We start from the raw sequence: 20,639 nt of genomic DNA on the forward strand, positions 1-20,639 counted from the left end.
TTAACCTTAAACTGAATAAATTCACTGATGCCAATCATTAATATTTCTTCCTTAAAATTTTTATTTTATGACAAATGTACATTTTTGATGGAATATTGCAGATTTTTCATTGTTATTTTTCTAAAATTCATGTGCCCTCGTCTCATAATCGTTAATCAAAATATCTTCCCCTCCCTCTTGAAACAACACCTTGTCTCTTTTTTTGATGGCGTGTTTACAGGGGCAAGCGTGGGGCAACCGGTCACTCACATGAGATCGCAGCAATAGCAGACGACAACGATCCAATCAATTCCCATTAGACAAAATTAAGTCTCGTCCTACATTTTTTCTTATTTGAGAAACCATTTCAACTGCATTTTTTCTCTTATTTGTGTGCAAACAGATGATTAGAATGCCGGTTAAAATAGAATAGTGGCACAATTTCAGATTCCCCATCTTAATAAATGCTTGTATGTACACTACAAATTAAACAAGGCATCACAATACTGAGATATTGCAGAATCCCTGATTCCCATCCTCTAGTGTCTATTCAAGAAAAAACATATTTTGTTTGGTTTGAGAATAAGGGCTCATCTAAGTGCGTCAACTAGGCGAAGTGTGCTGAAGAGGACAGGTTGGACGCCTCTCCCCTGTGATCCAGTTGGTTTTGCATCTGTGTGATTTTGGCCAGAACCTCCAACTCCTGGTGCTGCCGCTCTGTTTTGTGGCTGACCAGCGAACGGTAGAAATGCACAGCGAAAACAATGAACACCAAGCCAAAGGGCACCATGATGGAGGTAGAGGCGATCGCTGCAGCTTCCCCCGGGCTTATACTTCGAGATTCATTTACATTCGCTTTCGAGGCAGAATCTTTGATATTCTTCAGAGGGAGGAACTTCACCCAGCACAGAAGAACCACCTCTGCAAGAAAGAGGAGGGTGCCTATGACGGTGGAGAAGGCCCAGGCCAGCTCGATGTGGCGGTGCATGCGCTCGTGTGGTGATTCCTTTATGGAGTTGAGGTTGTGGACGTTGCTCACGGCCTCCAGGTTGGGCAGGATACATGTGCTGATCATCAAGGCAAAGAGATGGACGGCCACCAGCACTGTTGTGCAGGCACTGAAAGCAATCAATAAGCCAGGAGGGTAATCGTGATCATCCTCTAGCTGGACCTCCACCATCGCCACCTGAAAACACATTCATTGGTAACATAAGACTGAAAAAAGAAAAGCATAGTTAACCTCAATAAATTAAATATTCAAATAAATAAATTGAGAAAAAGCATGCACAGCTGTGCTCCTCTGATGATGTTACTTTTACTGAAACATATTCCTTTAATTCTGAATTCGTTTTTTTTTTTTTTTTAAACCAAGCATTGGCTATTGAGAGTTTAATTTTGGCATACAACAAGAAATTATTAAATTAATTAGATTATTAAATTAAACTACATGCCAGTGTTATTTTAGTATCATTGAGATTCTATTATTTTAATTAGCTTTTATATTAAAATTAAACATTTTAATTTTTTGTAATATATTTATTACTAATATAATATATTTAATTTTCCATTTTTAACGTTTTAGTAATTTTGTGTTTTTGTCATTTGTATTACTTTTTGATTTAAATATGTCCATGCAGTTTTTACTCATTTTTATTGTTATTTTAGTTTAGTTATTTTAGTACACCAAGTAAAACTAACCGATCGCAAGAAATATTGCCCTGGCAATCCAGCAGAAATAAAATAAGTATAATGTTAACTATACTATACCCTTCTACATAAACAGATATTGTTTGATTAAAACATTAATGCTTGCATCCAATCGTCTGTCCGAATATGGATTTAGATGTGACGAAAATTATATAATCCCAAAGAAAATGGATTTTAAAAAATTCCATTTTATAAATTTAAATTAATTGTATGCAATGGAATTGTGACAAAATGTTCAAGAATTGTGTTGCATTAGCTCACTGTAACTAACTACCTAAATTGATAAAGCAGTAAAAAAAAATAAAAAATTGATTCTATATTCTCTTCAAACAAGTCTCAATATATTGTAATTTGTAATTATGTACTTAAATGTGTAATTTTACTCGTCTTGTTTTATTGATGTTAAAAATTTTAAATTTTGATTGAAAAACAAGACAAACATTTTTATTAAGAACATTTTTTTACAGTGTGGCAGACTTATTAAAAATTATAATCTGGTAGACAAATTATTTTTCTCATGCTTTTGAAAACACCACTGATCACATGTCCTCTGTTTAATGAGGCCCAAAAGCAGCCCAACATGTTACCACAGATGCAAGTGGCACCATGTAACAAGTGCACTACTCTTGTACAGTCAGTACAACCAAGTAAGAAAACTACAACTGAAATGTGTAATTATGCTGCATGTTCACACGGATCCCTAAGAGAGAGCTGTTTATGAAATGCAGTTTCCTCATGCCACTCATATTCAGCTCATTTCCTGTGCTGCACTTATTGCTCAGAGACAAACCTCAAGCACAATAATCACCCTCTACGCCTTTTTCCAGTCGCTTACACGTATTTCCCGAAACTTATAACACCTTTCTGGTTCTCAGGTCAGTCGAAACTGTAGTTACGAGAACAAAATAAATAGGCTTATGAACTTTAACAGGGGAGGAAACAATGCTTCCCATATCTTTTGTTGTTGAAATCAAAGGCTGTGTGTTCAATCAAACATCATCACTACAATACGAACAGGTTGCATAACATGTCCTCATATTCATATTTTATGAGAAAAACTGAAATGCAGTCAGGAAATATCTGCATTAATGTTTTCATATCAATATCAATTTCTTTTAATAATATGTCAAATCAAATCAATTTTTATTTGCATAGCACTTTTGACAATACATAGTTTCAAAGCCATTTTGTTTCCTTTACAGAAATTCATGATAATAATACCTTATTGTCTACGTTTCTACATTTAGCAGTTTATTTTACACCAATCACTGACAATCATTATATATATATATATATATATATATTTTATTTGCATAGCACTTTTGACAATACATAGTTTCAAAGCCATTTTGTTTCCTTTACAGAAATTCATGATAATAATACCTTATTGTCTACGTTTCTACATTTAGCAGTTTATTTTACCTGACAATCTGACAATCATTATATATATATATATATATATATATATATATATATATATATATATATATATATATATATATATATATATAGTTATTCTACATGATTCTATATCCACATTTATAATGTAATGGACTTTTATCAGTTTACTTAACACAACACTGTCAAAGGAAGTACATTTCCTCTGTGCAAGGGATCTTCCAGTAAACGGAAACATGTCACTGATGATAGTGAGGCCCTTACTAATTTCACCACAATAGTTAATAGAGTTATTGCTACTTTACAATTATAATTAATAATACAAGACCTCCTCTCAACATTGTAAGATGCTTTTAATTTTATATTAGCTGTGGTCAATACAAGTTCCCTATGATATTGCAGACCTCACTGTTTCACTGTAATAACAATTACTGCAATAATGCAGTAGTTATTTTAACTGCAGTAATAATATTTAAACTATTTGGTATTTAAATGATTTAATTTAGAGGAGTTTTGTTCGTAATCGTATCGGTGTTAACGACTCTTTTAAGTGAACAAATCATTCTCGTTTACTCCCATGCACTGGCTCAAGCTTTTCATTCACTGAAGGCACTTGAACCGACTGCGTTCTTGCCCTCAATGACAGACTACAGCATAAACCAATGGCATTCGAGTCTGTGTTGTGAAGGAACATTTCATTGGTTAAGCCTGCTGAACGAATACGCCCTCCTTCACTGAACCAGTCGCTGTTTTGCAGGAGATTTGGTGCTGTGCTGAAAGAGATGACTCTTTTGCGAACAAACTGAATGAACTCTGAAAAATAGTAATTAAAGGATTAGTTGTCCTGGTAATTTATTCACCTCCATGTCATCCAAGATGTGTGTCATCTCTGTGTTTTCTGAAGTCCACAGTCAACGCAAGCGCTGTACATTCACTCCCCCCACCTACAATCCCTGCAGGTACGAGACTCGAACCCGCAACCTTTGGGTTACGAGTCCGACTATCTAACCATTGGGCCACGACTTACAAACAGGGACTTGAACCCAGGACCCTCAGATTAAAAGTCTGATGCTCTACCAACTGAGCTATCCGTGCCCTTTATGCTGTGATCCAATGATCCAAATGACAGAGCGGCATAATGAGGTTCTTAAATAGGTTATATTCCAACAGCTGTGCTGCATGAGCAAAGCAAGAGAGATGCATAGTCGAGTTAGAATTGATGATAAACAATAGCAGTCAAACGTTGTAAATCTCAAGGGTGAAAGAATAAAGGATATGAGCATAGATTGTTTTGAAGCATAGTGCATGAATCAAGCAGTAGATTCATACAGGGATTGTGGGTGGGTAGACAGACAATAAGAGGGGCTGGTAAGAGCTTTAAACCATGGGGAGCTGTATAATGAACAGAATAAAGTCATTACAGAAGAGCACCTATGATACTCAACACTTAATTTTTTACCACTGAGCTAATCACATGTGAACCAGGTGCCTGTGCCATTTTTTTTCTGTCAAGCAAAGAGTAAAAATAAAGACCATGTGAGCTACAAGTATGCATTTTACATGCTAGTTTTAATGGAAACATTAAACTAACAGCAGGTTTATATTCACAAATACAGCAAAATTAGATGTTTACCTTCAAATCTAATACAGAGACCACTTTAACAAAAATCTGAACCAAAATACTGACAAAAAAATAGCATTTCACTTCTATTCCCAGATGTCTAGTTCACTTAAATGTAAATCATTACAGTAAATCAAAGAATCATCAAAATTGTCTGATTTTACTTTTGAAAGCCTCAAATTAGCCTTTTGACTAGAGCTGGACCATATTTTTATCTTTTATTGGCAGCAGTGTGTTCTACGTGGCTGTAATCTATTATTATATTATTTAATTTGCATTCTTCGTTTTTTTCCTATTAGCAACGGCTACCCAACAGACCCAAGCCCAAAATGGCTGCATCAACAGCAACAACTCCTGCAGCGACCACTTCTTCATCCACTGCAACAGCGGTCAAGCTGCCATCCAGTCGAACTTCCTCTGGAGCTCGCCGTAGACGCACACGATGTCGAAAATGCGAGGCATGTGTGCGGACGGAATGTGGAGAGTGTCACTTCTGTAAGGACATGAAGAAGTTTGGAGGACCTGGTCGAATGAAACAGTCTTGCATTATGAGACAATGTATAGCGGTAAGAAACTCAATTCCAACAGACACTGAGATGATTCATGAGCCAAATGTCACACAGCTAATACATAAAATCACACTGAATTTTTTACATGAGCGACACCCATTTCTAGACACAAAATAAATTATTGTTGAAATCTGGTGATTTTAAATCAGAATAAAATGTTGAAGCAGTCTTAGTGAGGAATTCACTTTAGCCAGTACTCAAGGGCTGTTTACCTAAATTTCATTGAAATTAAGTAATTGGAATTCCTCCAGAATTCACCTTCACCACTAACTTCATAGAGCCTGACCAAACGTATGAGGATCTGGCAGAGTTCCATGTAAATGTAGTTGATGGAAATGTATCAAAACAGACATTTATCAATCTGAGATTCATGATATATGATCGAACTGTACAACTAAAGGTTTTAATTCAAATGAATGGTCCATTATTTTTAACAATCACCCAAATGTGTTTTTATCATATTTTGTTATATGTGGATTTTGTAAACACACATTTTCCAAGCTGTTGATATTCTGGATATTAAATTGTCGGCCTGTTCCACAGCCCGTGTTACCACATACAGCAGTATGTGTGGTTTGCGGTGAAGCCGGTAAAGAAGACACACTTGATGAAGATGAAAAATTTAATGCCATGCTCATGGAGTGCTCCATCTGCAATGAAATTATCCACCCAAACTGCCTCAAGGTCAGACTGACTGAACTCATCTTCACCACTAACATAAGAATAGATTTCTAAAGTAAATGCAAAGCAGTGTATACTGCGCTCTCTTTTGTTTTGTGTGGGCACAGAACGAGGAAGTGATTGGGCTAAAGTGCATGTTTGTGGGTGGCCCTGACAGTTTTTAACACCCTTTAGTTCCTCTTTAGTGTGTGGTGGTGTAGTGTATTCAAAGACTTTGCTAGAGTGTTTTCATTCCTCTGCTCTAAGTCCGGTCTCTTGCCTATACAGATGAAGGACACAGCTGGAGTAGTAAATGACGAGCTTCCTAACTGCTGGGAATGTCCAAAATGCAATTACGCTGGGAAAACTGGAAAAGTGAGTTTTGGGGGACAGTGATAGAGTGGTTTGATAGCATTCAACAAAGATTTGCATTTGAACGGAGATACTATTTAGGAAAGTAGTGGAGACAATGAAGATGTCTATACTAAAGTCCGTATTATCAAATGGAGAAATGTGGTGTACAGTTAAGCAGTGATATGTATATGTTTTTTGTAAGTTTTGTTAAATTCATTTTACTTTTTGAACTTGTGTTGCTTTACATATTTAGTAAAGTAAAACAAATGCTGACAAAAGCATTAAGGGACCTGTGTTTCTCATGGATAAGCCCATAAGGAAACTGTCAAACCAGATCTAGATGCAAATAAAATGCAAATAGACACGTGTTGTGATCATTTTAATTTAGTTTAGTAACTGACAGGCAGTCCAGCTATTTCCCTTAATATAAAACCCTAAAATGTTTAACAGTTAAATATGAAACATGTCATAATAGGACATACAGGTGCATCTCAATAAATTAGAATGTCACGAAAAAGTTCATTTATTTCAGTAATTCAACTCAAATTGTAAAACTTGTGTATTAAATAAATTCAGTGCACACAGACTGAAGTAGTTTAAGTCTTTGGTTCTTTTAATTGTGATTATTTTGGCTCACATTTAACAAAAACCCACCAATTCACTATCTCAACAAATTAGAAAAAAACATTTTTAGTGAATTGTTGGTTTGAGTTGATTAGCTGATTGGCATGTCACCATATTCTAATTTGTTGAGATAGTGAATTGGTGGGTTTTTGTTAAATGTGAGCCAAAATCATCACAATTAAAAGAACCAAAGACTTAAACTACTTCAGTCTGTGTGCATTGAATTTATTTAATACACGAGTTTCACAATTTGAGTTGAATTACTGAAATAAATGAACTTTTCCACGACATTCTAATTTATTGAGATGCACCTGTATATCATACCAATCTATGCTTAGTGAACAACGCATAACATTCATAAAGTATAAAGTTGTCTTTTGTATTTTTTTTTTTTGGCCTGCAAGCAAAAACGGGGCCCAGGCTTTAAGTACGCATCCAACCTGCCAGGCTCCCTGCTGAGGGAGCAGAAAGCAGGACGTGACGGAAGAGAGGAAGGGGACCAGACATCCACAGGTGCTTCATCCATCAAAAGGAAGATTGAGAGGGAGGAAACTCCCAGACTAAAGGCTGAAGATCTACCTTCCCGTCTTCCCCCACTCTTGAGCCCCAGTGGCCTGCCAAGACCACGATCTGAAGTGCCCAACTTCTTGAGGAAGAAGAGGAAGTTATTTGATGATGATGAAGAGGAAGAGGAGGCTAGTGCTAAAAAAAAGGTAACATTTACACAGACATTCATTATTTGCATAAACAAATCTGCTGTAGCCGTTCATTCAGTAACTTTGACATCTTTTTAGCCGAAGAAACCCTGGAGGCCTGAAGAGGCTTTGATTCCCAAACTCTCTTACATGAAAACAGAAGAGGAGGAAGACAACTCTGATGAGGAGGAAGAGAGGCAGGAGAAGCGAGAACTGCCTCGTCGTTCATTTAAGAAAGACTACAGCACAGTGAGAAAAGAGGAAGATCATGAGGAAGAGAGGAGGGAGGCGAGAGATCCACCTTTCAGGTCCCTAAAGGATTTCAACACTCTACGGAAAGAGGAAGACCTAGAAGAAGAAAAGGAGGAAGATGATGAGGAAGAGGAGGAGGACAATAATGGCAAACGAGGCAGGGATAGTAGCCCTGCACTGAAGAACATCTCCTTATCACTTGAGAGTGACGCATCACGGTGCAGCTCCCCAAGAGCAGGGCCGAGCAGTGAAGGTAGTGAGACGCAAGAGAAGGCTCCACGTGCTCGGGCGAAGCGACACCGGCGCAAGCCCCCTAACCACCAGCTCAGCGCAGAACTCAGCAAGCAGCTCAACATGGAGATCCGTCGCACAGAGCATTCACTGGCCAATGAGAACCAGCAGCCACTCAAGAGTGAACCCGAGGACAGCGAGAACGAGGAACCAAAGAGAGGCTTACGGAACGGGACTGCAGGAAATGGAGGAGGAGGTGGAGGAGTAGAAAGAGGAGCAGGTGGAGAGGGAGGAGGGGAGCGACCGCACTTACGAGCAAGAGAGATGAATGGGACATCTTGGGAGCTGCGGCACTTCTACCCACCTCAGATTACCCCGCTTGGTTTGAACCGCAGTTCGCCTACAGTCAGACCAATTCCTGCACGTTCCCCTCCCAAGTGTGTTCAAATGGAGCGCCATGTGATCCGGCCACCTCCAATCTGCCCTCCACCTGACAGGTTACCACTAGCTGATGGCCGTAATCACATCGCTCCCAGAGAAGCATGGTTGGCTATTTTCAGTCATTTGAGCCATCGTGAACTTTGTGTGTCTATGCGAGTGTGCCGAACATGGAATCGCTGGTAAGAAAGACCTAAAGACTAGTTTATCACATTTCAAACTTGAGACTTCTTATCTGTGACCCTGTCCCAGATGCCACCCTCACTCCTTGTGGTCCATTTAAATTAGTTTACACTAGGGTTGCAGAACTCAGTTCCTGTAGCTAATCAGGTCCTTCAAGCTTATTTGAAAACTACATGGTATTGGAGCAGGGTTGGAACTAAACTCTGCAGGGCTGTGGTCCTCCAGGAATTGAGACTGCACTCCTGGTTTACACTTTGTTCCTGGAACCCTCCCAACACTGCACATTTTGCATGCATCCTTAATCAAACACACCTGATTCAGGTCATTAGCCCATTAGTAGAATCTCCAAGACAGAGGTGTCCAAACCTGGTCCTGGAGGGCCGGTGTCCTGCAGAGTTTAGCTCCAACGTGCCTCAACATACCTGCCTGGAAGTTTCTAGCATGCCTAGTAACACCTTGATTAGCTGGTTCAGGTGGGTTTAATTGGGGTAGGAGCTAAATTCTGCAGGACAGTGGCCCTGCAGGACCAGGATTGGACGCCACTGCTCCAAGACCTGAAATGAGTATGTGAGAAAAAGGAGACATTCAAAATCTGCAGTGTTGGGGGGTACTCCAGGAACAAAGTTGAAACCCATTGGAGTAGTACAGTGTTTCCCAACCCTGTTCCTGGAGGCACACAAACAGTACACATTTTCAAACTCTTCCTAATCAAACACAGCTGATTCAACTAATCATCCCATTAATAAGGACTCTAAGGCTACGTCCACACAAAGCCAGAGCTTTCCCTATCTGATCTTTTTTTCCCCTTGTCTCAAGAAATATCTGCATCCACACGAAACCACAAAACTGACACAAAACGATGTAGTATACATGCCAGACCAGTATGTGGTGCTGTAATTCTGCCACAGAGATGCACTAAAAACTGAGAAAAAGACTTGGACTATGCGCATAAACCTTGCGCGCAGTATACAAACCAACATGGAACAATACATTTATTAATCTATGTTAATGTTAGTTATTAAAAAGACAATCGTTCAATGTTTGTTCGTGTTTTTGTTGCCGTTACGTGATGTAGCGGTGTCTGACTAGGGGCGAGACGTGGGCTGATGACGTCATCGTTTCAGAAAATATACAGATTCGCTGTCCACACGAAAACGCAAGGGCGCCGTTTTCAGATTTCATGCCAGACCAGATTTCAATTTCACTCTCCCAAAACGCTGGATCCGTGTGGACAAAACGCCTATACCAGGGTTCCTCAAATCTTGCCCTGGAGGGCCAATGCGCTGCAGAGTTTAGCTCCAACCATGATCAAACTCACCTACCTGTGATTTTCTAATGATCCTGAAGACATTGATTAGCTTGCTCAGGTGTGTTTGATTAGGGTTAGAGCTAAACTCTGCAGGAAAGTGGATCTCGTGGGCCAGATTTGAGGATCCCTGGCCTATTTGCGTATACGTCTGAACGGTTATTAGGAAGCTACAGGAAGGTGAGTTTTAATTAGGGTTAGAGCTGAACTCTGCAGGGCTGCGGCTCGCCAGGACCGGAGTTCGCCACCGCTGCTATACAGCAAAACGTGTCTCTGTGTGGACGGGGCCTAAGACAGGGGTGTCAAACTCAGTTCCTGGAGGGCCACAGCCCTGCACAGTTTAAAACTACATGGTATGTGTGTTGGGGCAGGGTTGGAACTAAACTACTAACTAAGAAATAAACTACTGGAACTAAGCCCTCCAGGAGCGGAGTTAGACACCCCTGCTGTAAGACCTAAAATGGATGGGTCAAACAAGGTAGACATGCAAAATGTGAACAGGATTGGGAAATACTGTGCTTATAGACTGTTGTGAAATCCCATTTCAGCGATGAAATGACAAATAGGACACCCTACCGCACAGGTGTCCAGTCCTTCTATTAAAGGGCTACATTCCTGCAGAGTTTCCCTTTTAAGGTGGGGTAAGCGATTTTTCAAAAACGCTTTAGAAAGCTGATTTGGGCCGTCTAGCAAAACAAACTTGTTTCAGCAGTAAGGGGCGTGTCTACTCATGATGAGGAGGAGAGAACGTTCAGTGCGCAGGACGGACATTAGCGACCCAAGCGACAGAAAGATAGAGATGGTGGATAAAAAACAAAAGAGGAAAACGTCTGCGGAACAAAAGAAGGCTTAAAGTAGGCAAGAAGTAGGACCCGTGTAAATATCGGATCAGCTTTCCAGCGCTGGAGAGAACTCAAGGAGTGGAAGGTCTGCGATCGGACGCCAAGGTTGCTTTCTTTCTTCTCGATAGGTGAGTAACACCGTGTCTGCGCCGCAACAGCTAAAGTCTGTCTAGTACACTGGATGCGACAAAGCGACCGTTGAAAATCATTTGAAATTTGTGTCAATACGTCATGAATAGAACGCAGTAGTAGTTTTCTGTCGGGGATTTGTCGTGTCGTGCCACACCGCATCCAGTGTAGACCATAGATATGTATATATTAATCTATGGTGTAGACAGCATCACTGATTATAATGAGTTCTATAGTATTTTGTTGCGCCGCACCACTTGCGTCCGGTGTAGACATGGTGTAACATTGGTTTTGCTTTGTTTAACAGAACTAATCGTTGCCTGGGTTGTGTACATATGTGTGGGGCGGAGCTATCAAAATAGGGGCGAGACCCTTTTGGGGTAGGGGCGTGTTTGTTTTGGTGATTTCAAATGTCAACATTGGCTACCAGAAATCGCTTACCCCACCTTTAATATAATTAAACACCTCAACCAGCTAATGAAGGATTTGAGGACTACTAAAAACTTCCAGGGAGTTGTGTTGGAGCAGACTAGAGCTAAACTCTGCAGGTATTTGTTACTCCAGCAGCAAGATTGGACACCCTTGCTCTACAGTCTTGTGGATTTAATGGACATGCACAAACAATGGCCAAGAGACTTGAAGTGCCATTTTGGGACAGGGTCTACATGTGATTATTACAATGACATTTTATTGTTGGTTCACTATTACAGCTGTGGATTTGTGGTTTTAATTAATATCTTGTGTTTAGGTGCTGTGACAAGAGATTATGGACTCGTATCGATTTGAAGCGTTGTAAATCCATCACCCCACTGATGCTAAGTGGGATAATTCGCAGACAGCCCATCACTCTGGACTTGAGCTGGACCAACATCTCCAAAAAGCAATTAAGCTGGCTTATTAACCGATTACCAGGTTAGTGTTCATGTGAGCAAGTATGTGGATCCACATCATCTGAATCGATGTAGGTGTCTCTAAGCATACATCTAACCTACATCTAAACTGTGTGTTTGGTTGCAGGACTGAGGGTACTTCTTCTATCAGGCTGTTCATGGGTGGCTGTTTCAGCTCTCTGCACGTCCAGCTGTCCTCTGTTACGTACTCTAGACCTGCAGTGGGTGGAGGGACTTAAAGACCCCCAGATGAGGGACCTGCTGTCCCCTCCTACTGACAATAGACCAGGTAATATACAATACTCCAGATTGATATGCTCACATCCAAGTTCCACGTCACTGAACTCAGATCTGAATTTATACAAGACAGTTACTTATTCAGATGGTGTATTCTCTTCTTGGGCTTTTTCTAACAGGTCAGATGGACACGCGCAGCAAATTACGGAATGTTACTGACCTGCGTCTGGCTGGTTTGGACATTACAGACAGCTCTCTGCGTCTAATCATTAAAAATATGCCTCTACTCTCCCATCTGAACTTGAGTTACTGCAACCATATCAATGACCAGTCAGTAAACCTGCTGACTGCTGCAGGGACCACCACTAGAGACTCCTTAACCGATGTCAACCTTTCTGGTAATTGCACTGTTTTAAAATCTGGTCAAAAATGCCATTTGTAATACTACAGCTTTTAAACCATTCAGATTACTCCTGAGTTAATATCCCTTTTTCACCAACACAGTGCTGGTGCCGGAGCAAAATCGGTACCCAACCAGTTGCCAATCTTGCCCTGTAGATTCCACCAAAGAAAATTGACTCCCTACTGGCCCAATAAACCTTCTGGTCTCATATCAGATACATCAGGGTCTTGTGGGCAGGAAAATGTCATCACCACTTAAAGTTTCCAAAACAACAACTCAGCCTGGCTAGATTGACAAAAAAAATTGCTCTCTTTTTAGTCAGACAAGCTGTCAATACAGGAAGCGTCCAATGTAAGCAGGTTACATCATTATTCGGTTCTTAAGTCAGTGGAATTGTGGGCTGGTTCAGAGCGAGACCTGCAGATCCCCAAACATTTCAGTGAAAAAGGCATATTGGTAACTCTGGATTGTTAGACCTGTTTACCACAGCAATTTCTGTGGTATACCTACGACTAATAAATAGTTTAAATAACTTTCCTTTTTGAAGGGTTCACTGAGTCTAATGCTTAAAACCTTTAATTCCCCCTCACTGATTACTGATCTCTCCTTTCTTAATGCTCTCTTTAGTGTGTAACAGGGTCACTGATCAGTCGCTGAGCTACTTCAAACGCTGTGGAAGCATCTGCCACATTGACCTGCGATTTTGCAAGCAGGTGAGCCGACAGGCATGTGAGCGCTTCATTGCTGAGATGTCAGTCATCGTTCCTTTCCAACTGCAAGAGGATAAACTGCTCCAAAAACTTCACAGCACCCCCTAGTGCCTGGGAGGAACTGAACACCATCTAAAACAGTGATGGGCAAACTTGGCCCTTCCAGGCCACTTTCCTGCAGAGATTTGATCCAACCCTAATAAAACTCACCTGCCTGTAGCGTTCTAGTAGTCTTGAAGACAATGATTAGCTGGTTCAGGTGTGTTTGATTGGGGTTGGAGCTAAACTCTGAAGGAAAGTGGCCTGGAAGGGCCAGGTTTGCCCACCCCTGATCTAAAATGATACCATGTATCAGGTGCACTCGTGTGTTTGGACTGAAACTGGATTCACAGATTTGAAAAAAAAAGCACTGCAACACATATGTGGACATAAAGCATTTTGTCAGCACCTTTCAAACTGGAAAGAATAGCAGACATACTGTACTTAAAAGCACATAATTCTGCTCCTATTCGAAATGGTGTATTCTGAAGATGGACTTTATTCAGCAAATTCTGTTAATCTTTAAGAGGCGATTATACATGCTATTACCTAGAGATTGTATTTAATAGGTAGTGTGGTAAAAAGCAGAGGAAGCAGTGGAGATATATACACACACACACACAAACACCATCCTCATACTCACTGGATACTACAAACACTTAATCCATGAGTAAGCATGATTGTACATTGTTATTCAAAACACTCCAAATATTTTTTTGTACAAAAGATGTATCAATTCAGATTTCTGTGCTGTATTTGGTTCAGTACTGGGTATATGTATTGTTCTCTATTTTTTTTATATATATATATATACATATATATATATATAATGGAATTTTTAAATATCTCTGTCCATTTTATATATATATATATATATATATAATGGCATTTTTAAATATCTCTGTCCATTTTATGTCATTAGTATTGGAATGATCCAATCTGATCAGCATTTTTCAGTCATGAGTTTTGACTGCTTTGAATTTCAAGTACTTGCTGTTCTAATCTCAGAGCACATATAGAAGTGTAATTTGTTATTTTGAGGTCTATTTATAAAACAGTGCCATATTCCATCTATGTTGTTTTACACAGTTGTAACAGGCAAAACTTCTGCTATCAGTATATTTCATTGCTATGACTCTGTAGAGTGTGTTAGACCAAACAAATTGCTGATTACGTATTCCAGCTAGCTCAGTAATTTTGTTTTGTTCAACACAATCAGTTAGTTCAGCTTTTTTTTTTGCATAAGGTCAACAAAGACTTTGCTGAACATTAATGCAGTATTTGTCTATGAAAGTCATGTGCTTTTATTTCTTCCACAGTGATTATTATTGTAAAATGGTAACTGTGATGATGACGACAGATGATTTTAATAATGTGTATTATTGTGAGTTTGTCTCAGGATGGTGACTATCAGAAAGAGGGAGCGTGCCATCTGATCTATGCCACCATACTTGTACCACTATAAATTAAGGCATTGTGCACCATCTAAAATACTCGAATGTACATTCGGTTATTTATATTTGTATGTAATTTAAAAAAAAAAAAAGATTTTACTGTGAGACATTTGAAAAGTGAAGTTATTTTACAAACAAAAAAAAGAAACATCAGAAATATGTAAATTTACCTGAATTAGATTAAACATGAAATGTAAAATGTTGCTTAAAACAGGGAACATTTTAAATCTAAAGAGCCACTGGTAATCAAATTCAAAAAAGAAAAACTTTGATTTCATATTGACTTCATTAAAAAGTACAATTTGACATTTACAGTGGGAATAGAAAAGAATCACCCCCTTTAAAATAATCACATTTTGTTGCTTTGCAGCTTGAAATGAAGACTGAAACCGTTTTTGTTTTATCCAGCTGTCTTCAAGTCATTCCACAGATGTTCAGTGGGGTTTAAGTCTGGGCTCAGTTTTGCTGTGTGCTTCGGGTCATTGTCATGTTGGAAGGTAAACCTTCTTCCCATTGACAACTTTCTGGCAGAGGACAGTAGATTTTCCTCAAGAATTTGACGGTATTTTGCCCCATCCAGTTTTACTTCTATCCTGACAAGTGCGCCAGTCCCTACTGCAGAGAAACACCCCATAACAGGATATGACCACCTCCATGCTCTATTGTAGGATTGCCATTATTTGGATGGTGAGCTGTATTGGATTTCCACCAGACATATAGTTTGGTGTGGAGGTGAAATAATTCAATTTTAGTCTCATCTGCCTCAGAATGTTCAAGGTGTGTTTTGGCAAAGCTCAGTTGTGACTGCATGTGGCCTTTCTTGAGGAGTGGCTTTTTTCTTGCAACTCTCCCATACAAGCCACATTTCTGGTGAATTTGTGATATTGTCACATGCACACAATGACCACTCTTTGTCATAAATTCCTGCAACTGCTTCAGAGTTGCTGTTAGGCCTCTTGGTAGCCTCTCTGACCAGTTTCCTCCTGGTTCTTTCATCCAGTTTGGAGTGACGTCCCGATCCAGGGAGGGGCCGTGTTATACCTTCCATTTCTTAATAATAGACTTCACTGTGCTTCTAGACATTGATAAAGCCTTTGAATTTTTTTTGTATCCATCTCCTGACTTGTGCCTGTCCACAACTATTTCCTGGAGATCTTTTGACAGGGCTTTGCCACCCATAATTGATTGTTTGCTTCAGCTGCACTAACAAGGACTGAAATGCTCCAGGAAAGCTCTTTTCATGCTGAGCTAATCAAAATGAACACAGCTGATCACAGTTGAAAGTCAAATGGCTTTGTGTGCCATTGAGAAGGTGATTAGCTACACCTGATTGAGTCATTTTTAGGAGGGGGTGATCCTTTTTCCAACTCTGATTCTATTTTTTTTAAGTAAATACAGCTGGATAAAACAAAAACTGTGTCCGTCTTCATTTCAGGGTGCAAAGTAACAAAATGTGATTATTTTAAAGGGGGTGATTATTTTCTATACCCACTGTAAGAATCACAATGCAGTACAAATCTTTCTTAGCACTTTTATTTGAGTGTCACAAGGGTAACTAAGTACATACACTGCTTTATCTTGTTTGTTAATTTGTTAACAGCGCCTTCACGACATGGCGGCTGCGTCAACAATACTACAGCGAGAATAAAAGTTACGCCTTCTTTCTTTGCATGCACATTTGGGCGGCGTTATGCAAATCTTCCCACATAGTGACATAGATATGTGGGGGTGTGTTAGAACGAGGCGTTTTAGGGGGGCGTGGCTGACTCTGAACTTTTATAAAATAATATCTCTTTGGATTTGAGACTTTAGTCGTTGCAACTTTACAGATCTTCTTTATGCACCAAGAGCTTGTAACACTCCAAAGAGAAAGGAAAAATTGAAATAGCATCATATGACCCCTTTAAGATAAAATGTTTTGTGAATACGGGCCCTGATGTTTATCAGCGATATGCAATGTGCCATGATTCAAATTTTAATCAAATTTATCACACAAGTAAGTTATGGATACAAAATATGGGTAGGTCATTTGTATGGGGCGCATCCTCATTTAGGTTTTCTAACTTAAAGGGGTCCTATTATGCTTTTTCACTTTTTGAATTTTAGTCAGTGTGTAGTGTGTATGTTTGGGCATAAAAAAGATCTTCAAACTTACAAATCTCAAAGGCCACTCCAAAGGGAGATATTTTGGGGGATGCAATGTGCCATGATTCAAATTTTAATCAAATTTATCACACAAGTAAGTTATGGATACAAAATATGGGTAGGTCATTTGTATGGGGCGCATCCTCATTTAGGTTTTCTAACTTAAAGGGGTCCTATTATGCTTTTTCACTTTTTGAATTTTAGTCAGTGTGTATGTTTGGGCATAAAAAAGATCTTTAAACTTACAAATCTCAAAGGCCACTCCAAAGGGAGATATTTTGGGGGTTTTTTTAAAATCCCTTTTCAAGAACTACAACGAACGGCTCATTTGGACTACAGCATTTGTTTTCCGGGTTTTGTGATATCACAAAGCGGTCCATTAGAATATCATTAAAATAATTCCCAAATTCGAATAATTGGGGGGAGGGGCGAGGTCGTGTTTAGAACGCTTGGTTGAGTGCACCAGACAAGATAATGAAGAAGAAGTACATGCACCTGAATAATTATGTATGTAAATATGTATGTTACAATTATGAAAACGTTTTTATAATAAATTGCTGACAGTACAATAATGGACAATGATATAATCTGCAGAATTTACACTTCAATTATGAGACTACAGTGTTTCCCATACATTGAGTGCGGGTGTTTTTATATCACTGTATTTCTGAAGGAAACCGACTGTCTTCAGAAAACTATATTTTATTTTTATTTCATCATGCATGTAATGTCTGACAAAGCAGCATTGTGCTTTGTGTACAGCGTTACCGGGAAACCTTGATCTCTACCATAGACTGATCTCTAGCACTCCAACAGCGCCTCCTGCTGGCAGAGAATGAGTTTGCATATATATGCCGCCGGGGAAACACTGGACTATGGTATAAATAAATTCAACTGTATAACAGTTTCACTGCAATTCATGTTATGATGTTAGAATTAAATAACATTAAAAATAATACATATGCACTTATCTGTACATAGTAAATGCAGTTATTTTTAAGCGGTTGTTGACATCCTGTCTAAAACGTGATTTAGCCACACACACACACACAACAAAAAATAATCAACAACGTTACCACTCTGATATGTCTTGCAATATCCGTGCGTGCAAAGGTTCTTGCTCGATCCTCTTGTTCAATATTCTCTGGGTCTAAATCCGGCTCAAATTGATAGGGCAATATTGACGCCTTCCTTAACTAAACCGGAGCAGTGCACCCCAAAACAAATTCAAGACATTGTAAAAGAGCATAATAGGACCCCTTTAAACACAAGTACTAACAATAATGGAAAAGCAACTGTAGTAGTGCATTGAAGACAGAAATGCACTTTTTTGGCACCTAAATCATCCCTCTTCTTATAGCCTACACTGTGCATAAGTTTTATTGTTACTTTGCACATATATAAAATGCAAATTTTCTAATTATATTGACACAGTTACAATGTGCCCATTTATGTTCCTACTTTATTCCTACCTATTTCTCACCACTTACACTGATTTAGCAACAGGTTTCTAGGCTGGTTTTCCAGACACATATTCAAAAGTCGCATAACCGCAAGGAACAGTAGTGACTGAAAAAACAGCAAATGTTTTTAGACTTCTGACAAAGAAAGTAGGTCATATGATAAAAAAAAACAAAAAAAAAACAGGACTGCTGAATCCAGAGAAGAATGACCTGTTTTGTACCACAAAACATGTTCTTTATGTCACTTATGAAATCATTTAATGGTGCCAGTGTCAAGTTATCAGGAGTTACAATGTAACTTGCAGGAACTCCAAAACTTTGTTCAAAAATCTAAGAGGCTACACAAATCAAACGGGAAACAAAAGCCCATTCACAGATGTTGCAACAAAAATGGAAATAAAAGAACAACAGGAACATTCAGATCCTTCCATCATGAGTGATGGCGCATGATGATGAACACACTGGAGTCATTCTCATTCTTTTGTTCGATTCTTGACTTTCCTCACAGTGCTTGCATGTGACAGGTGAGCTTCAAAGCTGTAGGACATCGAGGCAAGGCTGTGAGGTGTTGCTGCTGAACAATTGCATATTATTACAGAGCCTCTTTGAAGAGCTTGTGGAATGTTTTTATTGAAGCATTTATTGACAAAGCCATTGCGGACCACAGTTTGAAGGCTTCCTGAAACTTCATGAAAAATTAAGCAAAGAATATTATCTTCCTCACTGATCCGATGTGAAGACGGGGCACTTGCTGTGCACATCCTCACCAAGTCCCTAATGCAAAACGGTCCGCAGGTGGAGCAGGATGTTCTCCCAGCAGTATTAAGACTTGAAAACATGCACAGCCCTAATAACGTATTGTCTGCAGATAGGGCATTCGCTCATGCACTTCCCGCACTTAGTGCAGGTGACCATGTGACCGCACTCCAGCAGCACACAGTCAATTATCGCGTCCATACAGATGCGACACAGGTTGTCGTCATTTGATAACTGGGTCTTGCAACCATCTGCAGTGCGAGAGAGAGGGTAAAAAAAGATGGGTCATTACTACAGGTGACAATCTCTCTGTAAGGACAGGATCTTGACTAAAGCCCAAAGTATACTTCGGTGTTTACACATCCGTTTTGTGCTTTGATTTTTCTTTTTTCCCCATAAAGTTACAACACTGACCCAAGCCGTTGTTTTTCGGAAAAGAAACAGAGGAGACCGAACGAGAACAACGACAAACTACTCAAGATGACAAAACCAATAGAGGCCCGTGTTGACGAATGCTTGTGTGAGGGGATTAAAAAAATACCTGCAACTCTAGTATAAATGCGTAAGACATATTTATCATTCATAACTTTTAGAGAGAAAAGGCACCGACACTGGATCTTTGTAGTGCACTTGTATCGAGCGCTTGTGTTTATGCACGCTATCAAATGGAGTACTGTGAAGGGCAGAGCATTTGACTGTGCACATAAAAAAACCGAAGTATATTTTGAACCAATCACAACCAGAGATGGCCACAACTCAAACCGAATGCCTCCAACTAGTGATGCAACAAAAATATTGGGATGAAACAGCAAAAAGAAAAATTAATTTTTGGCAGTAGTAGTTTTGGAGGGTCGAAATCATTAATTGAAACGGTTAGCGCTTCTCTGATGAAGTGTTTTGACTGTGCCGGCATCTATTTCATACACACAATGTGTATAACGAACAATGTCAGCAAAGTGGACACACTTCACCGTGACCAAAAATGATGCTAGAGTAGCATGTATGTCAAATTTGTTCGGGTTAAATAAGCGACTTGTTGGCAAAGAATTTTAATGACTAGTTTATCACCTGTGAACACGACATTCTGAATAGCATCCAGAGTTCAATTACTAAATTACCCAAATGTTATTACCAAAGTTTTATTTTCAGTATCAGAGTTTCGGATAAAAAAAACATTTTGTTACATCACTACATACCAACTGTTGCATTGTGTGGTTTACTTGAACCCTAGTTATAAGATATAATAATACTTGATGAAGGGCACAGATGGAATGGCATAATGGGGGTAAAACGTAACATAAGATACATTTTGATGACCCTTAACCCAACAGGTAAAATGCATTATTGATCATATATTGAGGTATAAACAACGTCACTACACATTTTCCATTCCTTTTTTCTTTGAGAGAACATGCTATCTGGCAGTGGCCATGCAGGGAGGGGGTTGAAGTGCAATGACATCACAAATTGCTGTGCACTGGTGGGTGTGACTAGGAAACATTTCCACCAATCCCAAGCCTTACCTCCGATTCCTCCATTGCAGATTGGAGGGGG

At 39.3% G+C, this 20,639-nt stretch overlaps 3 protein-coding genes and 1 non-coding gene across 7 annotated transcripts in view; 1 reads left to right on the forward strand and 3 right to left on the reverse strand.

The window, feature by feature from the left end:
* Window positions 1-446: 446 nt before the first annotated feature.
* Window positions 447-1,212, reverse strand: LOC107554407 (calcium release-activated calcium channel protein 1). The gene has a single exon (XM_016236895.1). The coding sequence runs from the start codon at window positions 1,175-1,177 to the stop codon at window positions 587-589; it is 591 nt and encodes a 196-aa protein (XP_016092381.1). The 5' UTR covers window positions 1,178-1,212; the 3' UTR covers window positions 447-586.
* A 2,894-nt stretch (window positions 1,213-4,106) lies between these two features.
* Window positions 4,107-4,179, reverse strand: trnak-uuu (transfer RNA lysine (anticodon UUU)). The gene has a single exon. It is a non-coding gene; the product is annotated as a tRNA-Lys (tRNA).
* An 826-nt stretch (window positions 4,180-5,005) lies between these two features.
* On the forward strand, window positions 5,006-13,420 carry LOC107554421 (lysine (K)-specific demethylase 2Ba). The gene is made up of 9 exons (XM_016236913.1): window positions 5,006-5,271; window positions 5,818-5,958; window positions 6,223-6,309; window positions 7,317-7,625; window positions 7,707-8,710; window positions 11,737-11,900; window positions 12,006-12,167; window positions 12,295-12,513; window positions 13,146-13,420. Exons 1-9 carry the CDS (start codon window positions 5,035-5,037, stop codon window positions 13,334-13,336), a joined length of 2,514 nt encoding a protein of 837 aa, XP_016092399.1. The 5' UTR covers window positions 5,006-5,034; the 3' UTR covers window positions 13,337-13,420.
* The window catches only part of rnf34a (ring finger protein 34a), a 15,414-nt gene continuing 5,199 nt past the window's right edge, over window positions 10,425-20,639 (reverse strand). For 2 of the 4 annotated variants that reach the window (XM_016236916.1, XM_016236915.1), the window contains one exon: window positions 18,284-19,336. In XM_016236916.1, coding sequence (XP_016092402.1) covers window positions 19,152-19,336 — 185 coding nt within the window. In that variant the 3' untranslated portion in view covers window positions 18,284-19,151. Of the gene's footprint in view, window positions 10,473-18,283; window positions 19,337-20,608 lie in introns of those variants that run through there. The other 2 variants (XR_001605053.1, XM_016236914.1) reach the window with 2 other exon arrangements.

This window comes from Sinocyclocheilus grahami, unplaced genomic scaffold, assembly GCF_001515645.1.
Source record: "Sinocyclocheilus grahami isolate Dianchi unplaced genomic scaffold, SAMN03320097.WGS_v1.1 scaffold501.1, whole genome shotgun sequence".
NCBI lineage: Eukaryota > Metazoa > Chordata > Actinopteri > Cypriniformes > Cyprinidae > Sinocyclocheilus > Sinocyclocheilus grahami.

Bases quoted from the DNA above. Each gene is read 5' to 3' on its own strand.
- LOC107554407 (XM_016236895.1), bottom strand. From the start codon at position 1,177: ATGTGTTTTCAGGTGGCGATGGTGGAGGTCCAGCTAGAGGATGATCAC.
- LOC107554421 (XM_016236913.1), top strand. From the start codon at position 5,035: ATGGCTGCATCAACAGCAACAACTCCTGCAGCGACCACTTCTTCATCC. The intron at 8,711-11,736 runs GTAAGAAAGACC...TCTTGTGTTTAG, and splicing joins TGCCGAACATGGAATCGCTG to GTGCTGTGACAAGAGATTAT. The intron at 12,514-13,145 runs GTAATTGCACTG...TGCTCTCTTTAG, and splicing joins AACCGATGTCAACCTTTCTG to TGTGTAACAGGGTCACTGAT.